Source organism: Indicator indicator, chromosome 1, assembly GCF_027791375.1.
Source record: "Indicator indicator isolate 239-I01 chromosome 1, UM_Iind_1.1, whole genome shotgun sequence".
Lineage (NCBI taxonomy): Eukaryota > Metazoa > Chordata > Aves > Piciformes > Indicatoridae > Indicator > Indicator indicator.
The window spans coordinates 25,970,589-25,991,671 of NC_072010.1; the positions used below are offsets into that span (position 1 = coordinate 25,970,589).

Below are 21,083 nucleotides of genomic sequence, written 5' to 3' on the forward strand. Positions count from 1 at the left end.
TTTTAAAGCACTGATCTTGCACTAAATTAAGTCATTAAAAAATGTTGAACCACTCAGATTTTATGAATTTTACAATTTAGAAATAAATTCTCTTCTCTTTGTTACGAAGTTGCAGCTGACTTGCTGAAAATTATTTGTGTGCATCCAAGAGCAGAATGTAGTCTTAATGACGTTTTTGAAAGATGCATGTTCTGCAACTGGAACACATTTCATCTGTTTTGTTATATGGCTAGTGGCAACAGCAAATAGGCAAACAAGCTATCCCTGACAAGATCTTTTGCTGCTCTCTAAAGAATAGTTTCTAGAAAGGAAAAAAAAGGAAATAAAGATAGGAGGATATGAGGCTTTGGGTTATTTTAGGAAGACAAAAGGCTTATGCAGGCATCTGTCTGGTTACTTGCATGGGCTAAATCAGTTCAGACTCTGAACCATGGTGAATTACAGCCTCACAAGTCATCTTGCAAGAATAAATACACATTATTTGTTCCATTACATGAGGTTGAGCAACTAATTCAAATAAACCCAAGGAAAGACACTAACAGCTTTTAATGCATCTTAGTCTTAATGTATCTTAACCTTCATTACAGAATCTTCCATTCTCCTTATTCATCTGTCTCTGTTTGGAAGCAAACCCCCATCCCCCAACCCCAATGCAAATGTGCCAGGAAGGTTTGAGTAAGACACAGCAGCCCAGCACTGCCCTAACTTTTAGCAACACTGAGCTTCAGTGTAGAAATATTTTTAGAAAGCTGTATGACTACTGCTAAACAAGAGCTGATCTTCCATCTAAGCTGGCCTGAGTAGCTAATCTGTACTGATTTAAGGACTAAATGTGATAAGCTCTCTGTCGAGACTTCTTGGCAGTGTGCTATGTGTTTACTTACTGGCCAGTGCTAAGGAACACACCAGGTCATAAGGATTTGACAGCTTGTATTATTATTAATGAGATATAAGACCTTTCACTTCCAGGTCATGTGTTTGAAGTCCAGACAAGTCTGGTTGTAACCAAACATTATCAACATCTGTTTTGTGGCCTATGCAAAATAAGCCTTTTGTCTCATTTCAGACACACTAATAGAAATCATCATGATTTTGAGTAGTTTCCAACTAAAGAAATATTTGATGATGTCATTAGAGGAAATTGGAATAGCTCCAAAAGTTCTACTACATAGTTACAGTCAAAATTTTACAGCAGTATCAAAAAAAAAAAAAAAGAAGTAAACTTAGCCATTAGTGAAATTTTCTATTCCACGTTTTAACGAAGGACTCATTTACATTTCTGAAATTATTTTGAAGCCTTGCATAGGGCTTCATGAAGTAATAAAAACACTGACACACCAAGGAACTGCATCTAAAGCCACAAAAAGCTCACAAAAGTTTTTGGGATGGAAAACTGAAATAAGATTGACTCAGCTTTAGATATATAATATAAAAGATTTATACATATATTTATGTAGATTATAGATTTACGTATTTTTACATATACATATTTAGTTATAATAACATTTCTTATGGCCAAAATATGACACCAAATTTTCTTCACAAGAGTTGACTGGTGCAGGCAATCTCTGATAAGCACAGCTCTTTGCAGCTTTTTCGTACCTGTTCTGAAGGAGTGGTAGAGGGACATATTTTCTTTGTTTGGTTGTTTTTTTTCTTCTGTTGCCATCTGAAAATGATTTTAAGATATTTAGGACAAACAGTAGATTTCCTAAATTAAAGCAAAAATCAATAACTTGAGCCTCTACTGAGAAGACAGGTTTTCAAGGTATTAGATGATGAAGGCAAAAAAAGACATCCTTTGTTTGTCACCAACCAAAGAAAGCTTTGTTACATTATCTGGTGTCAGAGTAATAGGTTGAAAGAAATAGCAGTGACCACAGCCTACCCCGGAGGTTTTAGAGGACAGGAATCAACATCCCTCTCAAATCCTGGAGAGCAAAGCATGCCAGTGGTTCCAATAGTGGTCTCATCTTCCCTTCCCAACCCTTCTCCTTCCTCCCTGGCATGTCCTGTCCTTCGAGGTTGGAAGAGCCCTGTGCTGCCCAACATGTGCTCACCTTCTATTGCTGCAGTTGCCATCCATACACCAGATGGGAGTTCCAGGGGGCAGAAAGCAGCAGCCACAGGGGAAGCCCAGGAAGGACTGTAACAAGTAGGAAATGATACCACCTCTAAGGCTTCCAGAGTCAGAGGTAGTAGTGATTCTTTTTCTTTTTTTTTTTTTCTTTTTTTTTTCTTTATACATTTCCTCTCTCTCCTCTCTCTTGCACATTCTTTCTCTCATTCTTTTTCTCTCTCTCTGGAGGTGGCTAAGGTACCTTAAGCTTTTCCATGTCTTGTTTGTTTGTTTTTTTCACTTTTAAGAGAGTATGTATATATATGTGCACAAGCAAACACATCATTTAAATTACAAAGCTTCATAGAAAACACCAAAAGTCTTAATATTTCTCCTAGTTTTTCAAGCTTATCCACAGAAAGTATTCAGCATGCACAACTTGAGTAGTTTTCTCCCCTTCAATTCCATTTCTCTTGCAAATTAGCATTGCAAATAGGAATTTCATTTAGGGCAGAGGGAGTTGCTTGTTTGGGGAAAGGATAGGAATGTGGAAGAAGAGTGATTCTTTTTCCCTTTTTATGGTAGACATGTAACCACACAAGCCTCAGACTTCCAAACATGGAAATTTAATTCAGACATATTTCCATAGTTTATGCTCATTATATATTCAGATTTTGATCCTCAAGTCTAAGTATAAAAAAGAAAAATATACTTATATGAGTTTAATTTAGAGTATAGATTCAGGCATAAACTGAAAGCAGTTACATTTTCGATACATAGTTGGCTTTCACATTGAAAAGGAAAATAACCCCCTCTCAGTTTCGTACTATTTAACAGTAACATGCTATTTTTAGACATCTCAGTGTTTATTGTAATCATTTTTCCACATAACTATCCAAAATACCTTAATATTTTATAAGGTGGTTGTCAGTCACATATGATAGTGCTTCTAAGCACAGCTTTGAAGAGTTCTTCTGTTTGTACCTTATTAAACTCCACTCTAAGTCTGAGCATCTTCAACTTCTAAAATGGCAGATAGATTTCCTACCTTCCAAGCTTTAAAATTAAATACATTCCAACTTTGTTGTTTTGTAGTTCTGAATGCTCTGAGAGTGCTTCATGTTCTCTTACTGTCCACTCATACCATTCTATTTATTTTATTTTTTCCTGTAGCTTTCAAAATGCTTTTTATCTGAAATTTCTAAAGCTGCAAAATTAGACTACAGCAAAGCCAAAGACATACCTAGTGCGTGTTTGTAGCTTCTTCCTTGCCCTGAGGTAAAATGTCCTACATGGATGAGCTGGTCAGCTACCTGATATATAGAAGAGAGATTGCAGAAAGATAGGCCTAGACATAAGGAACCAGATACCACCATTCTGTACTTCATTTCATCATCACTATGCATTTGGTTGCAATGTAAATATCCCTGTAAACTTCTTAACGAATATCCAGGGACAGACCTACATAGATTAGTAGTAGAGGTGTATCCAGAACTGCATTAATAGTATCTATATTTACCTAAGCACTTTAACTGACCTATGGATAGGACTTCTGGTTTTTCTGCTCCCCTCCCCTAACACCTTATTTTTTTGTTGTTGTTGTTTTTTGTTGTTGGCTTTTTTTTTGTTTTGGGTTTGGTTTGGTTTGGTTTTCCCTACTAGTATTATAGAAAGGGGTTTAAAAATCAATCAAGAACACAGTTTGTTTAGTCTTGGCTTCATTAGCTAGAAGTTGAGGAAGAGGCAGCTTCATCCAGTGCATTTGGGCAGTTCTCACCAGTAGACTGTATACAACTCCTTTTAACTTGGTTTTCTAAAGAAATAAGGTTTACATGAGCATCCTCTGTCAGCCTTTATCTTTATAATTTCTGAACCTGGAAGCTGTTTTGAACAAACTTTAACACAGGAGAAAGGATTTCAGAAGCAATAAAATTCCTGCAGTGAAATCAGGGCGTTAAGGAAAAAAGCCTAAACCTGTATGACAAATCTTGCCACATTGGTTCTCCTTTTATTAGGTACCAGAGAATCTCTTGTGGGAGAATCTTCAGAATTTCCTTGACTGTGAAAAAACGAAACATGCAATCAACCAGTAGACACAGTTAGACTAGACTTTATCTACTATTTCTGGTGGTGTTTGGAGATACTCATATTTTCAGAAAATTTTGAAGTTACTACTACCATCCTAGCATGTTATATGCTGATTCAGCAACATATTTCTTTCTTCTTACACACATACAGGATTAGCTAACCAAATAAGTGAATTTTCAGTATCACAAGCTATGTGAACGTAACACTTCACTACAGTCTCAAGTACCAGGCTTACAGTTTATCCTGAAGAGCTTTTCCAGAGTGGAAACTGAAAGAAATGAAAGCTGTGGGCTTGCATCTTTCATTTCATTTCTAATCAACTGAGTTTTATTGGCATGACAAGGTACACAGGCTGGACTGTATAATATACCTGTCAAGTCTGGTTCATGCAGACTGGCAAGTGGGATTTGATCCCTTTTGTTCCTAATCATTACAATGAGCTCCTGTTTTGTGGTGTAGTACTACAGGAGGATGTTCATTCTGCTTTCTCCTTTCTTCTTCCAACATTAAATATGCTTTTCTAAGGTGTGTTTTTCTCTTACCTTTTGATTAAATAGACAGATATAGTTACTCCTTCAGAGACAAAAGCTGTCATTTATGTGGCCATGTTCAGCATCACTTAAGATTTTTCTAGTTTGAAAAGGACTACCTTAAATTTTACCTGAAAATGGGGAGGGAGCTAGTGCAGGTCATAGTCCATTAGTGTAGTATACTCACATATGGATGTAGTGCTTAATAATCAACTTGTTAGTTTCTAAACCATCTTAAATTTCTCAGTCCTTCCAAGGTATAGCTTCAGGCAGAGCACACTGTATGAACCTAATTGTGAAGAGGCGAATGTATGCATCACAGTAGTGAGGTCCCTATCCCAAACACTTAATTTTGTGGCCATCTGCAAATCATTAAGGGGAGTCTTGATTATTATTAATACTTGATCTGGCAGGATGGTGCTTGAACACATCTTGGAACAACACTAAATTCACATAAGCCACTCAAAACTTGAGCACGGTTCCGAGGTTCTCTTGTATGCCTCAGAGCACATCAGACTTTACCTGTGAAAGGGGGGGAAGAGTTGATTTTTCTGATTTGCTTTAGGCTGTTAGACACACAGCTAATTGTTACATAAGACCTTCAGTTGGAAGATACCTAATGAAATTGACTTTGGTATGGTATTGAGCTTGCCTCTGCATACTCTGTAACCGTTGTATTGAGGGGTTGCTTTCTAGCACACTTTCAACAATATAGAGATACTTACTCCTAGGAATATTCTGAAACACATTTTCCTTCAGGAAGATGTACTATTTTATATTTTTCTTTCAATATGACCAGCAAGGTATGAAATCCAAGTAAGAATTTACCTGTGGAGTTGGATATGTCACTTAATTTGAATGTATGGAAAGTATGTACACATTTGAGAGAAAATTCCTTTTTTTTTCCCCCTTATGCAACTCTAACTATTTTCAGTCTCACCAGAAAATATGTGTCTATTTCTTATTATTTTATTCACAGATGTCATATGTAATATTGTTTTTATTTACATTTTCTTTTTAATCAAACACATTTGTTTGCTGTTATGGCACCACTTAAGAGAATTGAGTTGCTGTAATTCTTTAGTTATTGTTGTTGAAAAAAGACCACTGAAGTTGATCTTTGATGTTAATAGTAATGTTATATGCTTTATGGAGGAAAGGGGGGAAAAGTGGGGAAAAGTTGGGATAGTAGGGCCTATCCACACTGCACTGACATATAACAAAAAGGAAAGAAAAAAAAAAACCCAAAACAATAAAAATCAATCCCTCCCTTCACAATATGAAACATATGATTGTGCAAGAGTAAAAATCCAACAAAGTAAGCTTGGATACCTCTGAAAACGGAGAAGGAACTGAGGTTGTTATTTGGCAGTGGAGGAGAAAAACAAGCTAATAGCCCTGTTTAGGCTTTGATTCTGGTTTTTGCAATCAAAAAGTTGTGCAAATCGTTATCAGTTGAAACTGCTGAGAGTGATATGTAAAGGGAGCTGTATATATCCATTCCTATAAAAGCCTTGGCTTGCATGAAGGAGTTACTCCTTGTATCAGCTGTAGTAGAGAACAAATTGGGGACAGCCATCCTCATGTAAGTTCAATATATTTACTGCAGAGGTCTTTCTAAAGGGTGGTTTGGATCAGATTTATGACAATAGGAACAAAAAAAAGACTAAATTCTGTACAATTTTAAAAGAATCTTACATTGCTTTTTGTTCAATACATGGCAGTGCATGTATTCTATTAATGATGTTAATTGCATGAAAAATTTTCTGGCTACAGAGCTTTTCCCAAGGGCTTCTGGTGCCTATACCTATTTCTGCTTATATGCTATGTGATTTATGTTACAAGAAACTAAAGTTTGTGTGTGTGTGTGTGTGTGAGTGTATGTTACATATAAATTGTTTCAAGTATAAGGATTTGTAGTAATTTTAAATGTAAGTTGGTGTCAGATACATTGAACTTTACAGTTAAAGTGCTGAAGGAACTTCAGTTGTCTTATTTCAGGTACCTCATGAGTGATTTTTAATAATTAGTGTTAAAAATTCATGTTTCAGTATCATATCAAATTACAAATTGTAGCTTATGTGTTTTTTTCATATTAAAGTTATTATTTTCAACTTATCAGTTTTGTATTTCCCATGTTAAACAGTATAGGAAAAAATATATGTCAGCTAAAAATTAAACATGACAACATTCACTTTTTTTTCAGAGTAACTACCAATACTCTGTAAATTCAAATTGGTGTAACTGATTGGATATGTTTTCAAAATATTTTTTCCAGACAGTATTTTTTTCATCTACAAGTAATCACCAAAATATTACTTTAAAAGTCTCGACTTTTAAGTCTATGGCAGGTAAATTGCTTGTTTTCATAATTCAGCATATAAAAGCTATAGTTCATCCTACTTAGGAGTAATTATGCCAAATCATCTTAGCAAATACACCTCTGGAGTAATCTTTAGGCTCATAAATGTAACACACCTTTAGGTCTTAGAGTTAAAAATGACAGTTTATGAAACTGAAAATGTTTTAAATAAGTCCAAAATACGTTCCCTTAAGAAATGTAATTTTACTCATATTGCTGTAGCAGATAGCAAAGTCTTTCACCTGACAGACCTTCTCACTTGCATTGATTTTCTCTACTTGAATTAGAAAGATACAAGAGCCAAGATACAAGAACTAAATACAAAGATTGAAGTCTCAGTTTAACAAAAATTAGCGGTGAGGAGGAGGATTTTTATTCACTGGGACCATCCAATCCCATAATCATTTACTTTTGGAAAGAAAATATTATTTTTAAATGTATATTTCCAGTAGCGTTTATTTTAGAAATGTAAATCACATGTGCGGACCACAGGGATCAGGCAAAGGGGGAAATGCTCCGTTTAAACAGATCACAGGACCTGTGGATCTGAAATGATTTCTGGTCTGGTTTTAAAGCCAGAACTTCTTTGTTAGGTTGCTGCCTCTCTGCCGTGCGCCGCCCCGACCGCTTCAGAAAGGTTGGGAAGGGGCAATGAAACGGGTCTTAAAAAGAGATTCTCAGGCTTAGAGCCCCCAGCAACTGACAAGCGCTCTGGACGCGTGTCCTCCCCGGGAACCACCGGCTGTTTGGTGAAGTAAGGCAGCCACAGGTTGGCTTTACCTCGGAGATGGGAAGGAAGAGCCCCAGTGCCGCCGGCGGGTGCTGGTCTGGGCGGGAATCGCCCGGCAGTATCACCCGGTGCCAGGCAGGGCCGGGCCCACTGCTCTTCGCTTTTCAGCGGCTGCAGCCAGGCTGAAGATGAATATTCACAGCTCCTGCAAAAGCGCAGCTCGCCACCGCCGCAGAGGGGCCGGGGTGAGGCTGGTAGTCGGAGCTCGTTATCTTTGCCGCATGCGAATGAGCCCGTCCCGCGGCTCTTGGCTCAGGTGTGCCCGGCTTTTGTTTCACTAGATTATCAATTGTGTTTGGAAAGGGGACCCAGAGCTTCGCGGTAGCTCGGTGCCATATGGAAAATCTGCAGTATTTTGGTTGTGCTCTATGTAAACATTTTAATATCGGATCCTTAAAATCCAGAGACTATCCCAAAGGGGATTAAAACATAATCCTCTCTCTATATAGCTGTAGTGGATTAATTTCGTATTCTCTCAGTGGCTGGCTTGCTCCCTGAAGGCTACAACAAAAAGACTCAGTGCTCCTTAAACATGCTGTGGAATTGGAAGTTGTAATTGGAGATTTCCAAAGGACAAGTGTAAAAATCACGCACTGTTAATACCATATTTTTGTCTCATTTTGTGCTTTCAGAAGGAAAAAATAATTGAAAAAAAAAAAAAAAAAGACCAGAACCCAATCTCTGAAAATTCTTTAACTTAATTTGAACAACCTGTCCCCCAAAAGGCTATAATTTGAGCACTGTTTATTAAGCTTTCTGCATCTCTTTTACCCAAAGATGAAATTGAAAAAAAAAAAAATAAGCACCACACCAAACACACAGAGAAAAACCCAAACGTTTTCTTATCTGGAGAGTACAATAACGGTTATTCCTTGTCTCACTTTAATACCTCTGACATGTTTACATTGCAACAAATCGAGGGTGTCATTTGAGCAGAACACAGGGCAGATGCCAAGGTACCGGTCTGGGAGCTCAGAGCCTTTTCTCAGGAGGAGAAAGAGGAAGCCAGAAATCCTGGATTTCCCCTGCATTCAGTAACAGAGCTAAGAAATGAGTGTCCCCTTTCCCTCTATATCCACCCTTGCTTTTGCAGCTCTGCCTCCTTCTCCAGTACAGGAGCACATTTCACCAGCATACCCGCTAGCTGTGGTGCACCTATTGTCTTCTCCTGGATGTCATATTACAGGTTTTGGCCTTTTGACCATTAAAATGGGAGTGGCTTTATTTTTATTTTAGCCACATAACACCAGAGAAAAGAAGTAATTGGATTAAATTGATGGTTTTCCTTCTGGGATTCAGCAAAGCCCACAAACGCCTCCTTAAAATGATAGAATATCAAGTTGTTTCCAGAACGCATCTTCCTAAAGAGCTTTTTTTCCCGCACAAAGGCCCGGGAGCCCATCACCGTGCGCCGGGCCAGGCGGCGGCTCCCGGCCGCGCTGTGGAGAAAGGGCGAGGGGAGGGCTGGGACGCTTTGCTTGAGAGGGCAAGTGCTTCTGCGGGGCAGGGAGCCGCTGTCTGCCCAGGCCCCCCTTCTGTAAACACAAAGAAAGGGGGCCTGGGGAATAGAAACCCAAATCCACTTGTAATCGTACAAGAGAATCGGGCGTAATTACTTGAGCAACCTAGATGAAGATTGATGAGGCTTTAAAGCGGCGTTTCGGATCGATCACTCTGCCCTTTGGAGCCTGCAGCCGGGCTTTCCTAGCTCGGCTCGGCTCTTTTCTCATCGCGAAGAGAGGAAGGGAAGATGGAGGCGAGACAGGGAGAGCAGCAAAGCAAACCCAGCGCATGTGATTCCGATCAGCTGACTAGGGTCAAGAGGCTACCCCGGTTTATTAGGAGATGGAAAACAATAAAATGAAAGAAAATAGAGTTTGTATCAATATTATCCAGCCTGCCACGCTGGGCTGCTGAAAGCTGTCACTATAACTGTGCGGTTTAGCTTCCTCTTGTGCACACAGCAATCCATGACTTCCTCTTTATTTATTTTGCAGAGCAAATGACAAAACATTGTGCAACACAGTCTCAAATTGGGTGTTACAGTGAAGTAAAACATTAACAACATGACAGTTAGATGCACCGATACAGGGCTAATTCGGGCTAAGTGAATGATTTGAAGTGTTTCTTGCAAGATCTGGTAGTGAAGTGTGCGTGTAGTACTGAGAGGAGAGGAGAGTCTGCATCCATGTGTATAAGCCTTGCTGCGAACTGCAGCCCAGGGCTCTCCCTGGTCGCTCCAGGCCCTGCTGTTCCCTGTGCTGCTGCCTTGGTCCCCAGAGAGATGAATGCCCAGGGACGGCAGCTGGAAGCACAGGCAGACACTCTGCCATCTGAGCAGGGTTTTCCTTATTGCAGGGGAGATTTTAACTACATAAACCAACGAACCTCCTTTTCAGCGTTTGCTGAGATGAGCAGTTTGCCAGTTTCAGAGAGGTGTGCTGGATGGATGCTGCACTAGTTTCTCAGTACTGATGCTTTATTATTGTATGCCAGATGTGTATTTGTGCATGCATGTGGATGTGTGTGTTTACATGTCTGTATAGAAATTATGCTATGCGTTTCAGCAGCTGAATCTGTAAGAGTTTTTTTAATTTAGTATTTTCATTTAATTAGAGCTAGTGAGGTTCCTACATACACATACTGTCAGCTTTAGCAGTAGACTGCATTCACAGTGAAGATAAGATGGTGAAAAAGTGATCCTGTGTTGTCTTCTGCGTTACAGAAGTTTGGGGGTTTCCCCCTTGAATTAAAACATAAGAATTTGTTCAGAGAAGGATGACTTTTACAGTCGGTTTTTCTCCATCCCATCTTTTCAGTGCCCGTGCAAGCAATTCTGATGAGGAATATACTTAAGTGAAACATTGTTACAGTAATTGTAAAAAGATTAAGTGATAGCAAGGTGAAATAAAAACTGTCTTGTCGTAAATATATTTAACAATGCTAGCCTTTGTGTGCATGTGATATAGAAGTAGAGGGGATGGGGGGGGGGGGGGGGGGGGGGGGCGTGGGGGGTGGAAAACAACAAAAACAAAACCGAAAACGATCTGTAATCTTTCACGATACTTTCGGAGCTGAGATCTGGACCCTGAGTTAAAAATTGTGTCCCCAGGCTTCGCAGGGTCGGTGTGGCGGGCGGAGGGCTGCGGGCTGCTCTGCCGGGCCGGGGACCCTCTGCTGCCAGGTCGAAGCTGTGTGTAAATGAGTCTCCGCTATCGCACATAAACAGCGATAGTGTTAACGAGGATCAAAAGGGCATGAAAAGAGAAGGGACCTACTTCTAAGAGGCAGCTATTTTTCACTCTAACCGCTCTGCTTTTCGCTGATGGCTGATTTATCTCGCAACCCCGGAGCTCACAAACTCGCTTCTGTCCTGACTGAGGAGTTCAAAGCGCTGACCGCGGGCAGGAGGGGAATAAACACCGCAGTTTACAAACAGAGTTTATTAGGGGGCTCGCCGGGCGCTCGCTCGGTTGAGGGAAGGGGAAGGGCCACTGGGGATGGGCCGGCCGGGAGCTTCCAACCTGACGCCGCTGCCCTTGCCTTGCAGGCCCCGTGGTCCTCAGCACGCCGGCACAGCTCATCGCCCCCGTGGTGGTGGCCAAGGGGACGCTCTCCATCACCACCACGGAAATCTACTTCGAGGTGGACGAGGATGACCCGGCCTTCAAGAAGATCGACCCCAAGGTGAGTGTGGCGGGTGTCCCCGGCGCACTTACGGCGGGGCCGCCCCCTCCCTCCAAACTCCGCTCCCGTCAGTCTCCTCTCGCTGCGTTTTATTAAAAAAAAAAAAACAAAAAAAAAACAAAAACAAAAAAAAAAACAAACACAAACCAAAAACACCCAACAAAAAAACTGCAATGTATTAATTGTATTAATGATGTTAAATCCTCCTTTATTACGGCGGCGTGAGCGTTTTCCAGCAGCCTTTCGCTCAGTGCCTTTGTATGAACGTGGTCAGATTTAGTAGTTAAGTCAATTGCTCTGAAATCCCTGGGGGATCAGCGGTCCCAGCCCGCTGCCTTCCCGAGACACAGCGGAGAGGTTTCCCCCTTATGGGGATAACGGAGAATCCCGTTATTTCGAAAACGTTAGTTTCATTGCAAGAAAACACGGCGCATTTGGGTAAACACTGCGGAAATGCAAGTTAATGCTTATTTTCCTGGAGATAATAATAATAATAATAATAATAATAATAATAATAATAATAATAATAATAATAATAATAATAATAATAATAATAGAAAGGGGAAATAGGCATGCACCCAAGACCTGATTCCTGGGAAAGCTCGAAAGCTCTGGGTTTTTTTCTGAAGTCATTTACTACTACCAATTCCCCAGCGCCGCCCCTCTTCCTCCCCTCCCCTTCGCTAAATCCTCCAGCCCAGCCGCAACAGAGCAGGGGTGCATGACTCGAGCAGAAACATTTGCGTGGCTTCCTTCCCGCAGGAACGGAGCAGGGGGCTGCTACGGGGGGAGGAGGGGACGTACGGAAGGGACGTATGTCACAGGGCGCTCCTGCATCGCTTTTTTTTTTCGCTGTTGCTTTATTTCTTTGTTATTGCGATGGAAAACGTTAGAAGAGAGAAAATAGGGAACGTACTTTTACTAAGAGATTGGGACTTTTTTTTTCTCCTGAAAAAATATCATAAATAATTTCCAAGAAAATGCTAGCGACCTCATTTGAATGTGTTTTTAGTAAGGTGATTTCTCTTTGATGAATGATTTCTCAAACTTCACAGTGCTGGGGAAAAAATAAAAATTAAGGGGAAAAAGAAGACATTATGTCAGAATTGCTGGGTATAACGGTTTCATTAAAGTTCACCCACTGGAAAGAGTTGCTAGTGAGTGTTGCATGGGCAATAAGCCTCTTTCAGCACTTGTTGACTGTTAGGGTACTAAGGAAAATCTGTGTCACATTTTGATTTTAAAACTGCTTTAAAGAAATGCATGTTGAGATGGGCCAGGAGTTGCAGCACCAATACACAATTTTAGATCACTTGGAGTTTTGAAGGCACGCACATGTTATTCCTTCTGAATGCCCTGGGAGCACAGGGGCTTGATTTCTGGGAGTGTAACTAGCAATCTTATCACATTCAAAACGGATTTGTAGGTCAGAAGTAATATTGTTGTTCACTTTATTGGTGCCGGCATGAACTTTTCACCTATCAATTTTCTTTTCTAGTTTTTTGGTTTTTTTTTTTTTTACTCACTGCTTGCACCAAAATGATAGTTTTATCAGTACACTGACTGTTTCAGAGATGTGTTATGTTTCCTCATCTGTGTCCAAACCCAAGCAGAAACACATCAGTGCCATGCAGTAACCCTTTTGAAAATAGGTTTCTTTTCTGATGGCTGAAAAAGTGTTACTGGCAGTTGTTCATGGTCATCTGGAGCTAAATTCAACGGATTTGTACCACTAATACTTCCCTGTTATTCAAAACTATTAAAAATGCAAAATCAGTCTGCTGCCCTTAATGTTTATGCTTTACAGGATTTAAGCAGCTATCCACAGAAAGACAAAATCCACAAACCATAGCTGCCTCTGTTTTTTCAAGTAGAAAACTTGATCTGGTATTGAAACACTTACCCATATGCATTTTACTTCATTTATTAGCTTGTAATTAAATAAATCAGCAACAGGAATTAAAATCTAAATCACAAAAGGTAATTATCCAGTGTATTTCAAGTGCATTTTCAAATATATAATTCCAATATTCAAGCGTTATTATATAAGCAGAATCCAAATTTTCTTTTGAATATATTTAAATAACATTTCAAGTATATTTATGGAATGTTAGAAATAGAACAAGCAATATATATGAAACGAAAAATGTAAACTTGTTAAGTTCAGACACTTCAAAAGACAATTAACAAAAGTACCGTGATAAAATCTACCTTTTTAAATGGTATCTTCTCTTTAGCAGAAAATGTCCTTGAAGTATCCAAAATGGCAATTTAACTTCTGTTCACCAAATCACAAAACACCAACATCCACAATTTCAAAGACAATGTGAGATCACAATATTTGATACAAATTAAAAGGTACATTAGGATTTGTTCAGGTGGCATATCCAAACAGCTTTTACTCACAGAGGGCTTACATAAAAATACCGGGTTTGTTATAATCCGTTGGTAGCATTTCTAGGCAGAATGGTCACAATCGTGTTAAATTACGGCAAATTTTCCTTCTTGTTTCTTTTTTTTCTCTCTCTCTCTTTTTTTTTTTCCAAGGGGAAGAGCAAAACTGTGGCGAACAATAGTTGTTTTTCTTCTTTACCTTTTTTTTTTTCGTGAAGGACCTCAGCTATATTCCTTTTTTTTTTTTTTTTTTAAGAGAGAGAATATTATTTGCATTGTCGAGTGGAAATATTTGAATTTTCGAACAGGCTTCTTAAACTTTATCAGGGAATATGCAGACTTTTCGGTCAGGATGTTGTTATAGTTACCCTCTAAAGTTTCTCCAAACTTTTCGGGTTGGTAAGTATTTCCCTAGCCAGTCGCCACGTTTGTTTGGCCGCGTTTTCCAGAGCCGAGTGAGGTTTGCCCTGAAAGAGGTCTAAATTGGGCAAGAAGTAGTGCGGGCACCTCCTGCACTGGAGGCAGGAAATGAGCTGGAGTAAAATCCCGTTGAGCCGGTCCCCCAGGCACGACTCGTCCCAGTCCGACTCGCGAGGGTGCTTTTCGCATTCGTATGAAACCAGAGTCTTCATGTGATAATTATTCAGGGGCTGGCCCGGCAGCTCCAGGTGCCGGTCCCGCAAGGTTTTGAGGATAGAGAGGCATTTCTTCCTGCAGCCGCCCATCTGCAGTCTATTCTCGGCTTCTGCGAACTGCAGCACCCAGGCATCGCTCTCGGCCGAGCTCTGCTTGCCGGCCAGAGAGTGGCACTCCTTGGATAAGAGGTTGAAGCCTTCCGCCTTGACCTCCGCTACCCTGTTGGGTCCTGGCCAGGGGATGTGGGGAAGCGGCCAGTGGGCAGCACTCCGCGGCCAGATCCCGGTGCATTTGAACGCCGGAGTGATCTGCACGACATATCTATCCCTGATTCTCAGCTTCACTTCGCTGGTGTCCGCCACCATCTTTACCACGTCTCTGTAACTGCACTTATCCACGGCTTGAGCCACCAGAGTCTGAAATCTGGACCGGATTTTGCGAGCGGAGAGGTAGCCAGACGCCGTGATGAACTCCACCCAGAGGGACATACTCCTCTTGCGCCCGTCGCTTAACTTTAACACAGCACAGCCCGGCAAGGAGCCGTCGTCCACGAAGTTGAAAACCCCCATCTGGTTCAGATACAGCACGACTTCAAACTCTGTGGGGGAGATGACTTCCAACCCCTCGTAACGATTGTCCATCTCATTCAAGGAACTGATGAAGCGAGGCTCCTGCACCTCCACCTCCTTCAGCACGTCCGACACCACTTTGCAGACTTCTCGGATTGTTTTGGCGATGGCAGCTTTCCTCGCTTGACATTTCTCATTGTAGTATTTATTCAGATGATACACCAGCTTGGCCTGGGCCGCGATCATGTTGGGGCAGAGATCCGGATTGTATACCGGAGTCTCGCAATAGGCTGTGGGATCCAATGCGGCTGCTAAGGCTGGAGCCAACTTCAGAGGAGAAACAGACTGCCGCACTCTGAAATGTAACAAATGTTTTTCAAAATGTGCTGGGGCTGCTGCTCCTCAGATGCTCTCTTCCTGCTTTTTTAGATCAGCCGTCTTGAAGTGTGTGTGGCGAGAGGAGAGGGGGGCGGGGGGGTGGGGGGGGACGGGCGGGGGACTGGAGGGGGCGATATTTTTCCTCCCCCTTTTTTTAAAGGGTCCGTGAATGAGAGGAAAGCATCGAGAGCTGCACCTTCCCCAGAAGCAAGAAAAACAAAAGTTGCACTGAGACACAGTGAAGCTTCCAGTAGTCAAAATAATAAAACCTCTTCGTATTTATTTATGTTTTCCCGTAGTAATCACTGTGTGTATGCAGGGTGGTTAATCAGATGGTAGAAAAAAACTGCCGTGTGTGTGTGTATGTCAGAAGAAGCTGGCTGTTGGTTTGTATAAGAGCCCAGATGCACTCGTGTGGAAATTATAAAGGCAGGGCCAGGCAGGCGGGCGGCCAATCGCCACTGGGCTCGTCACTGCAGCCTCTTTCAGCTCAAACCCGGTTAATTAATCCCTCTCTAGGAGATAGATATGTATACACACACACGCAGGCACATACAGAAAGGTAGAAGGTTCCTGGCAGAAAAACCGCCTCGGTCATCGGTACGCTCGGAAATCCTGCGAAATCGCTCTCCTTTGGGTGTGACTTGAAGGGTATTGACGTTTGGAAAGGACTTGGCAAAACTGTGCTGCGCCGCACTGAACCCCTGCGTGCCTCCGCACGGCCGAGACGTGAATGCAGGTGTATTAATGGGCATCCATCAACTAGGGAGATACAGACCGGGCTCGCTCCTGCAGGAGCAGAGGCGTAAATTCATTAACTCACACTTGGCCTCACATTGCGCTGTCCTTTCTTCCCGATAGTTGTTTGTAACTGCAAGCAAGAAGTTGTTGATTGTTATTTTTTTTTCTCCTACTCTCGTGAACCGGCCAGTGAACAAGACAGCTGATTCACGGCAAATTTACTGTCCTATGGAATAAAATATTACGCAGAAGTCAGCTATTTGTATTGTTTTAAAAGGTCTTCTGACGGGCTCTGATCGATTTTGAGCTTTAATACTTTTCGGCATTGTCTCTGCCTTGCTTTTTGTGTTTGTACCTTATGAAGGGAGAATCAATCGCTAAACGTACCTGTCAGGTCTTTTACACGTTCCCTCCAGAAATCAAGTCGTTCATATCTATGAACAGTAAATCTCAGCTGCCAATACTTAGCTTCGTTTTTATATTCCGCCTAGCCCACCAATATGTTGCGAAAAGTGGATATTCGGCTGCTTTTTGAGACGCAATAGAAGTATCTGTTAAATTTCAAACCTGGACGATTTATCGTATAGCGAGCTCTGCTAGCAAGCTGCGTTTAGTAAATGTGCACACGGGAGGGATGATAGCGACTGCAAACATGCTGGCAATGCTACTAATCTGACAGTTTGGGGTTTCATGTGTGTGATATGTAATTAGCAAATTTCTCCTTCAGTACTTTTAAGTGTTAGTAATCGGGACCTTCATTTGCAAGTAAGCTGGAGTGGCAGACTCCCCTGCGTTGTAGCACTTACTGAGCTTCACTTTAAGAGAACCCTTTTTTTTTTAGGATAAAACCTACATCAGCAAAGCTTTAAATCGCTTGGAATCTTTACTGCCCGATTACTAATTCTTAAAGTTGCCACAGGCGTATCCATCGCTAAGGAGAAACCGTCCCGCGAGGAAAGTCAGGACGTTTATTCAATGTGTTCATGCGACCAACTTTATTGCACACAGCGTTTATACGGGTGCTCCCCGTCGGAGGAAGCTGATGTGGGAACCATTTTCGGCCCATTAGTACTAGGGCTGTCTCGGGGTGCTTCGCTGAGAAAAAAAACCACAGGTGACAGCTCTTCCCAAAGAAGCTTTTCCGCCTCTCGGCCGCAGCCCCTTGGCCGGCGGCGGAGGGGCGGCCGCTTTCTGGCTGTTTCAATGGAAGAGGAACGAGTTTCCTCCCGGCTTTTTTCCTTACTCCGGCTAATTTCTCGGCTAGGCGGCGGGCGCCGGGCGGGACACGCTTGGCTCCCTCCCGCCCGCAGCGGGTGCCGCAGCGGCACAGCACGTCTGGTCCTGGCGCCTCCCGCGATGCGCAGCTGCCGGCCGCTGCCGCCGTCCCCACACAGGATCCGAGGCTGCTGCCTCACTTGTCCCCCGGGGCAGTGGCGTGCGCGACTGTTCGGCTGTAGGCTCCTAGAGGCCGGCTACCCCCGCTTCCCCCGAGCAGGCATTTACAGGGGTCCTGGCTAGGTCCGAGGGGGCAGGCGGGCGCCTCCCCGCCGCTGTGCCTCGCTGCTATTACCGACGGCTGCCCCAGGGTGCGCGGAGAACCTTCCGCGCCGGGGGCTGGCCCTCTCCCCTTTTTCCGCGGGCTGCAGGCATGCCGAGCAGCCAGCTTGGAGACACCGCCGCGGACCCCGTTGGCGGGCGGGGAGGGGGAGGCATTTCGCCCGCCCAGCATATCCCACCCCTTTGACCCGTGGATGGAGCCCGGTACGACCCCCACCGCTCCCGTCCTGTCCGCCCCTCGGGCCCGGGGGCGATCCTGGTCGCGCCGTGCCCTCAGACACAGGGCACGGCGTTGGCCAGAGCAGGCACGGCTGTGCGGAGGAAAGCAAAGCGGCGCGGTTGCGTCCAGCTCCCGCGGGCGGGTCCCGGGACCGCCCGGGGTGGGGGAAGGCCCGTGGCCGTCCTGGTCCGGGCCCTGGTCTCCGCCCCGGCGCGCAGCGACGTGCTCGCCGGCGGCCGCTCAGTCGTGGAGCCGGCAGGGGCGAAACCTACGGCCCTGCCTAGTCGGGAGCGGCTTCTTTGGGATTTAAATAAGAAAGAGCTCTTTCCCCGCGACGTTACATACCAGCGCCGTGTCAAAACGAAAGTCAGGGCGGGTGGACAAAAGGTGGTCCCTTTCTGCAATCTCTGCCAAGGGGACAGACCTTTCCTGCGGCGGGGGCACACCGACCCTGTTCAACTTCTCATCCCTGTTGCAGCAGCAGAGCTAACGATGGAAGCGTTTCGGACGAGATTTTAGTTATTTTAGCCCCATGGCTTTTAGCTTAGTAAATATAGTTGCTAAGGGAAAAGGTCGTACCTCGAAGCTGTCAGAAGTCTTAATTTTCATAATGTAGCAAAATTAAGTGAAGTAAAAATTACATCTTACATCCTAAAATAGAGCTCTCAATATAAATTATTAAGATTAACCTATGATATCATGTAATCCAGGTTATACATATGTGTTTTCTCTTGATGGGTATGGGAACCACTAGCCTTAGCCTTGGCTGGGTGATTTTCAGTGCTAAAGGTTACTATTATCTTCACTACAGAATTTCGTTTCACGCATACACAATGACGTTTGATGGTTTGAACATTTCTGTATTGAGGCATTGCTGACATGAGTCAGCTACTGAAATGTAATTGGTAAACTGACCTGATTTTTTAACATGAAAAAAAATCGATGGTTTGATTTAGATTCCAAAAATTATTATCTATCTGACTACATATTACAGAAAATATGAATATTTTTGAGGCTTCTGACTGCTTACTGCAGTTAGTTTTTCTCTATAGTTATTAATGTGTCCTTCATAAATTACAAAAGGAAGGAACACCTTTTCATCACTGAGTTTTATTTTTATATGTATTGAGTTGTTCTGGAAAATTGAGATTAAAACCACCTCATTAAAATGATGATTGATCATTTGTCATGATAATGATACCATATGGTATTTGTGGCTTTTACCAAATTACTGTTTTCTAGGTATTTTCCCCTAATTAGGGGGTACTATAGCAGTATTTGTTGAACTCTACTTATTTCAAATCTTTCAAAGTACCCTGCCCTGTCACATATTACTCATGTCATCCAAAAAGCCAAATGATGTTGAAAGTCCTTGACTGCTGGTACTTGCCCACATTCCCAAAAATGTAATTTGAAAAAAAAATTTGCTGTATATATACATTCCACAACTAATTCTTTTTCATATGGTGAAAAGCGTGAGTGAGTAAGTGTGCATTTGCACATGCAGATGCATGTACACAAGAAGAGCTTGTGTTGGCATCACTTTATATCTCTTATTGTATAGTGATAGTTCTAACACACATAACTGCTCATGAATTTTAAAGTTTGGGGTTTTTTTAATATCTGCCTATTGCACTGGGGAGATAGGAAGAAAAGAGTGAAGCTGAGTTGATTAAATTATTTATCTCTATTGCTGAAGTGAGTTTGAAGGCTCATTGAATGTATCTGATTTCTTGACTTCTCTTTTTCCCCTTCCCCCCTCAATTCATCCTGATTATTTTATCCATATCATCCTTCCAGCAACAATAAATTTACTTCTTTTTTTTTTTTTTAAAGTAGAAAAAGTAAAGAAAGATATCTGTGCCACATTAGCTCTAAGTGTCAGATTATATAAAATAGGCAGACTTTTATTTTCTGGCAGAAGTTGATGGTGTCTGCAATCTTCAGTATTGTTATTTGTAGTTTACATTTTGACTGCATTTTCAAACTCTGCAAAAAACAAGAAGTTTACATGTAAGTTGCTATAGTGTTTGTGAAAGTTCAGTTTTAGTGACATACATTCCATTACTTAAATTTTTGTATATAAGTTTCTGGATAATTAGGATTGCAAACATTTTTCTTCCATTATTTACAAGTTTGGGTAGGATTTTTTAAAACTTTTTTTTAAGTGATATATCTAATTTTTGCAGCACAGAGTTTGAATTTGTTAATGCTAAACTCATCACGTGCGTGTATTCTTCTCCCTTTAAAAATAAAAACCTGAGAAGAGTTTGAATTAGTGTTAGACTTCCTCATGCTAGGTTTTATGGATGAACTGTTAATGCCTTAAATTCCTTTAATCTGCAGTCTGTTAAAGGAAAAAACCCACAATAATAGGTTTTCTTTAAAATGTTGCATCTCAAAAGTAAACACAGAGCTTGCACAACTGTAATTTTAGTTAGAACAGCAGAAACATTCAAGCAGGGAAAAAATGCATTGAATTATTCATTTGGTTCACTTCTCCATCAGCCAGACGTTCCTTGAAGCACAAAATTTTATTTAAGCAATCCAACACTGTTTTGGTTTGGTTTGGTTTGGTTTGGTTTTTTTCCCTGAAAATCTCCTTCTTGGAGAATGTTCTTTTCTGCTGAACTGCAAGAGGAGTGTGGAATCAGTGGGGATTAGCATCTTTTAATCTGCTACATCTGTAGTGGGTCATCCAACACTGCAGAAATCTCATTACTCTCTCATGCTGTATATGATTAAATGACTGAAAATATTCAACACTGACCTTGAAAATAAGGCTGTATGTGTTGGATGAACAGCTTCCAAAGACTCCATGTCTAAACTAACCTTTCCTCTTCGTAGCTTCTAGCCCTGGTCTGAGAGAGGTCTGGAGGATTAGAAAATGTAAATCAAAAATGAAGCATGGGAGCATTTGAAATGCATCATTATATAAATTATGACATCACTCAGCTTGTTCATGCTGTGTTTTATGAGTAATACAACGTCTTATTAGCCCAGTTGAGATAGGAGGATCATATGTCTTGAGCACACTTTTATGACTGGTGTTTTTCTGTAAAATGGTTTCAT

General features: G+C 41.9%; 2 protein-coding genes across 5 annotated transcripts in view; one reads left to right on the top strand and one right to left on the bottom strand.

Moving 5' to 3' along the window:
- NBEA (neurobeachin) overlaps positions 1 to 21,083 on the top strand; it is a 486,311-nt gene that overhangs the window by 323,313 nt on the left and 141,915 nt on the right. For all 4 annotated transcript variants that reach the window (XM_054387432.1, XM_054387415.1, XM_054387443.1 and 1 more), the window contains one exon: positions 11,380 to 11,516. In XM_054387432.1, the coding sequence (XP_054243407.1) occupies positions 11,380 to 11,516 (137 nt within the window). The remainder of the gene's footprint in view (positions 1 to 11,379; positions 11,517 to 21,083) is intronic.
- MAB21L1 (mab-21 like 1) lies at positions 14,282 to 15,361 on the bottom strand. Its single transcript, XM_054387454.1, has one exon. It carries the CDS (start codon positions 15,359 to 15,361, stop codon positions 14,282 to 14,284), a length of 1,080 nt encoding a protein of 359 aa, XP_054243429.1.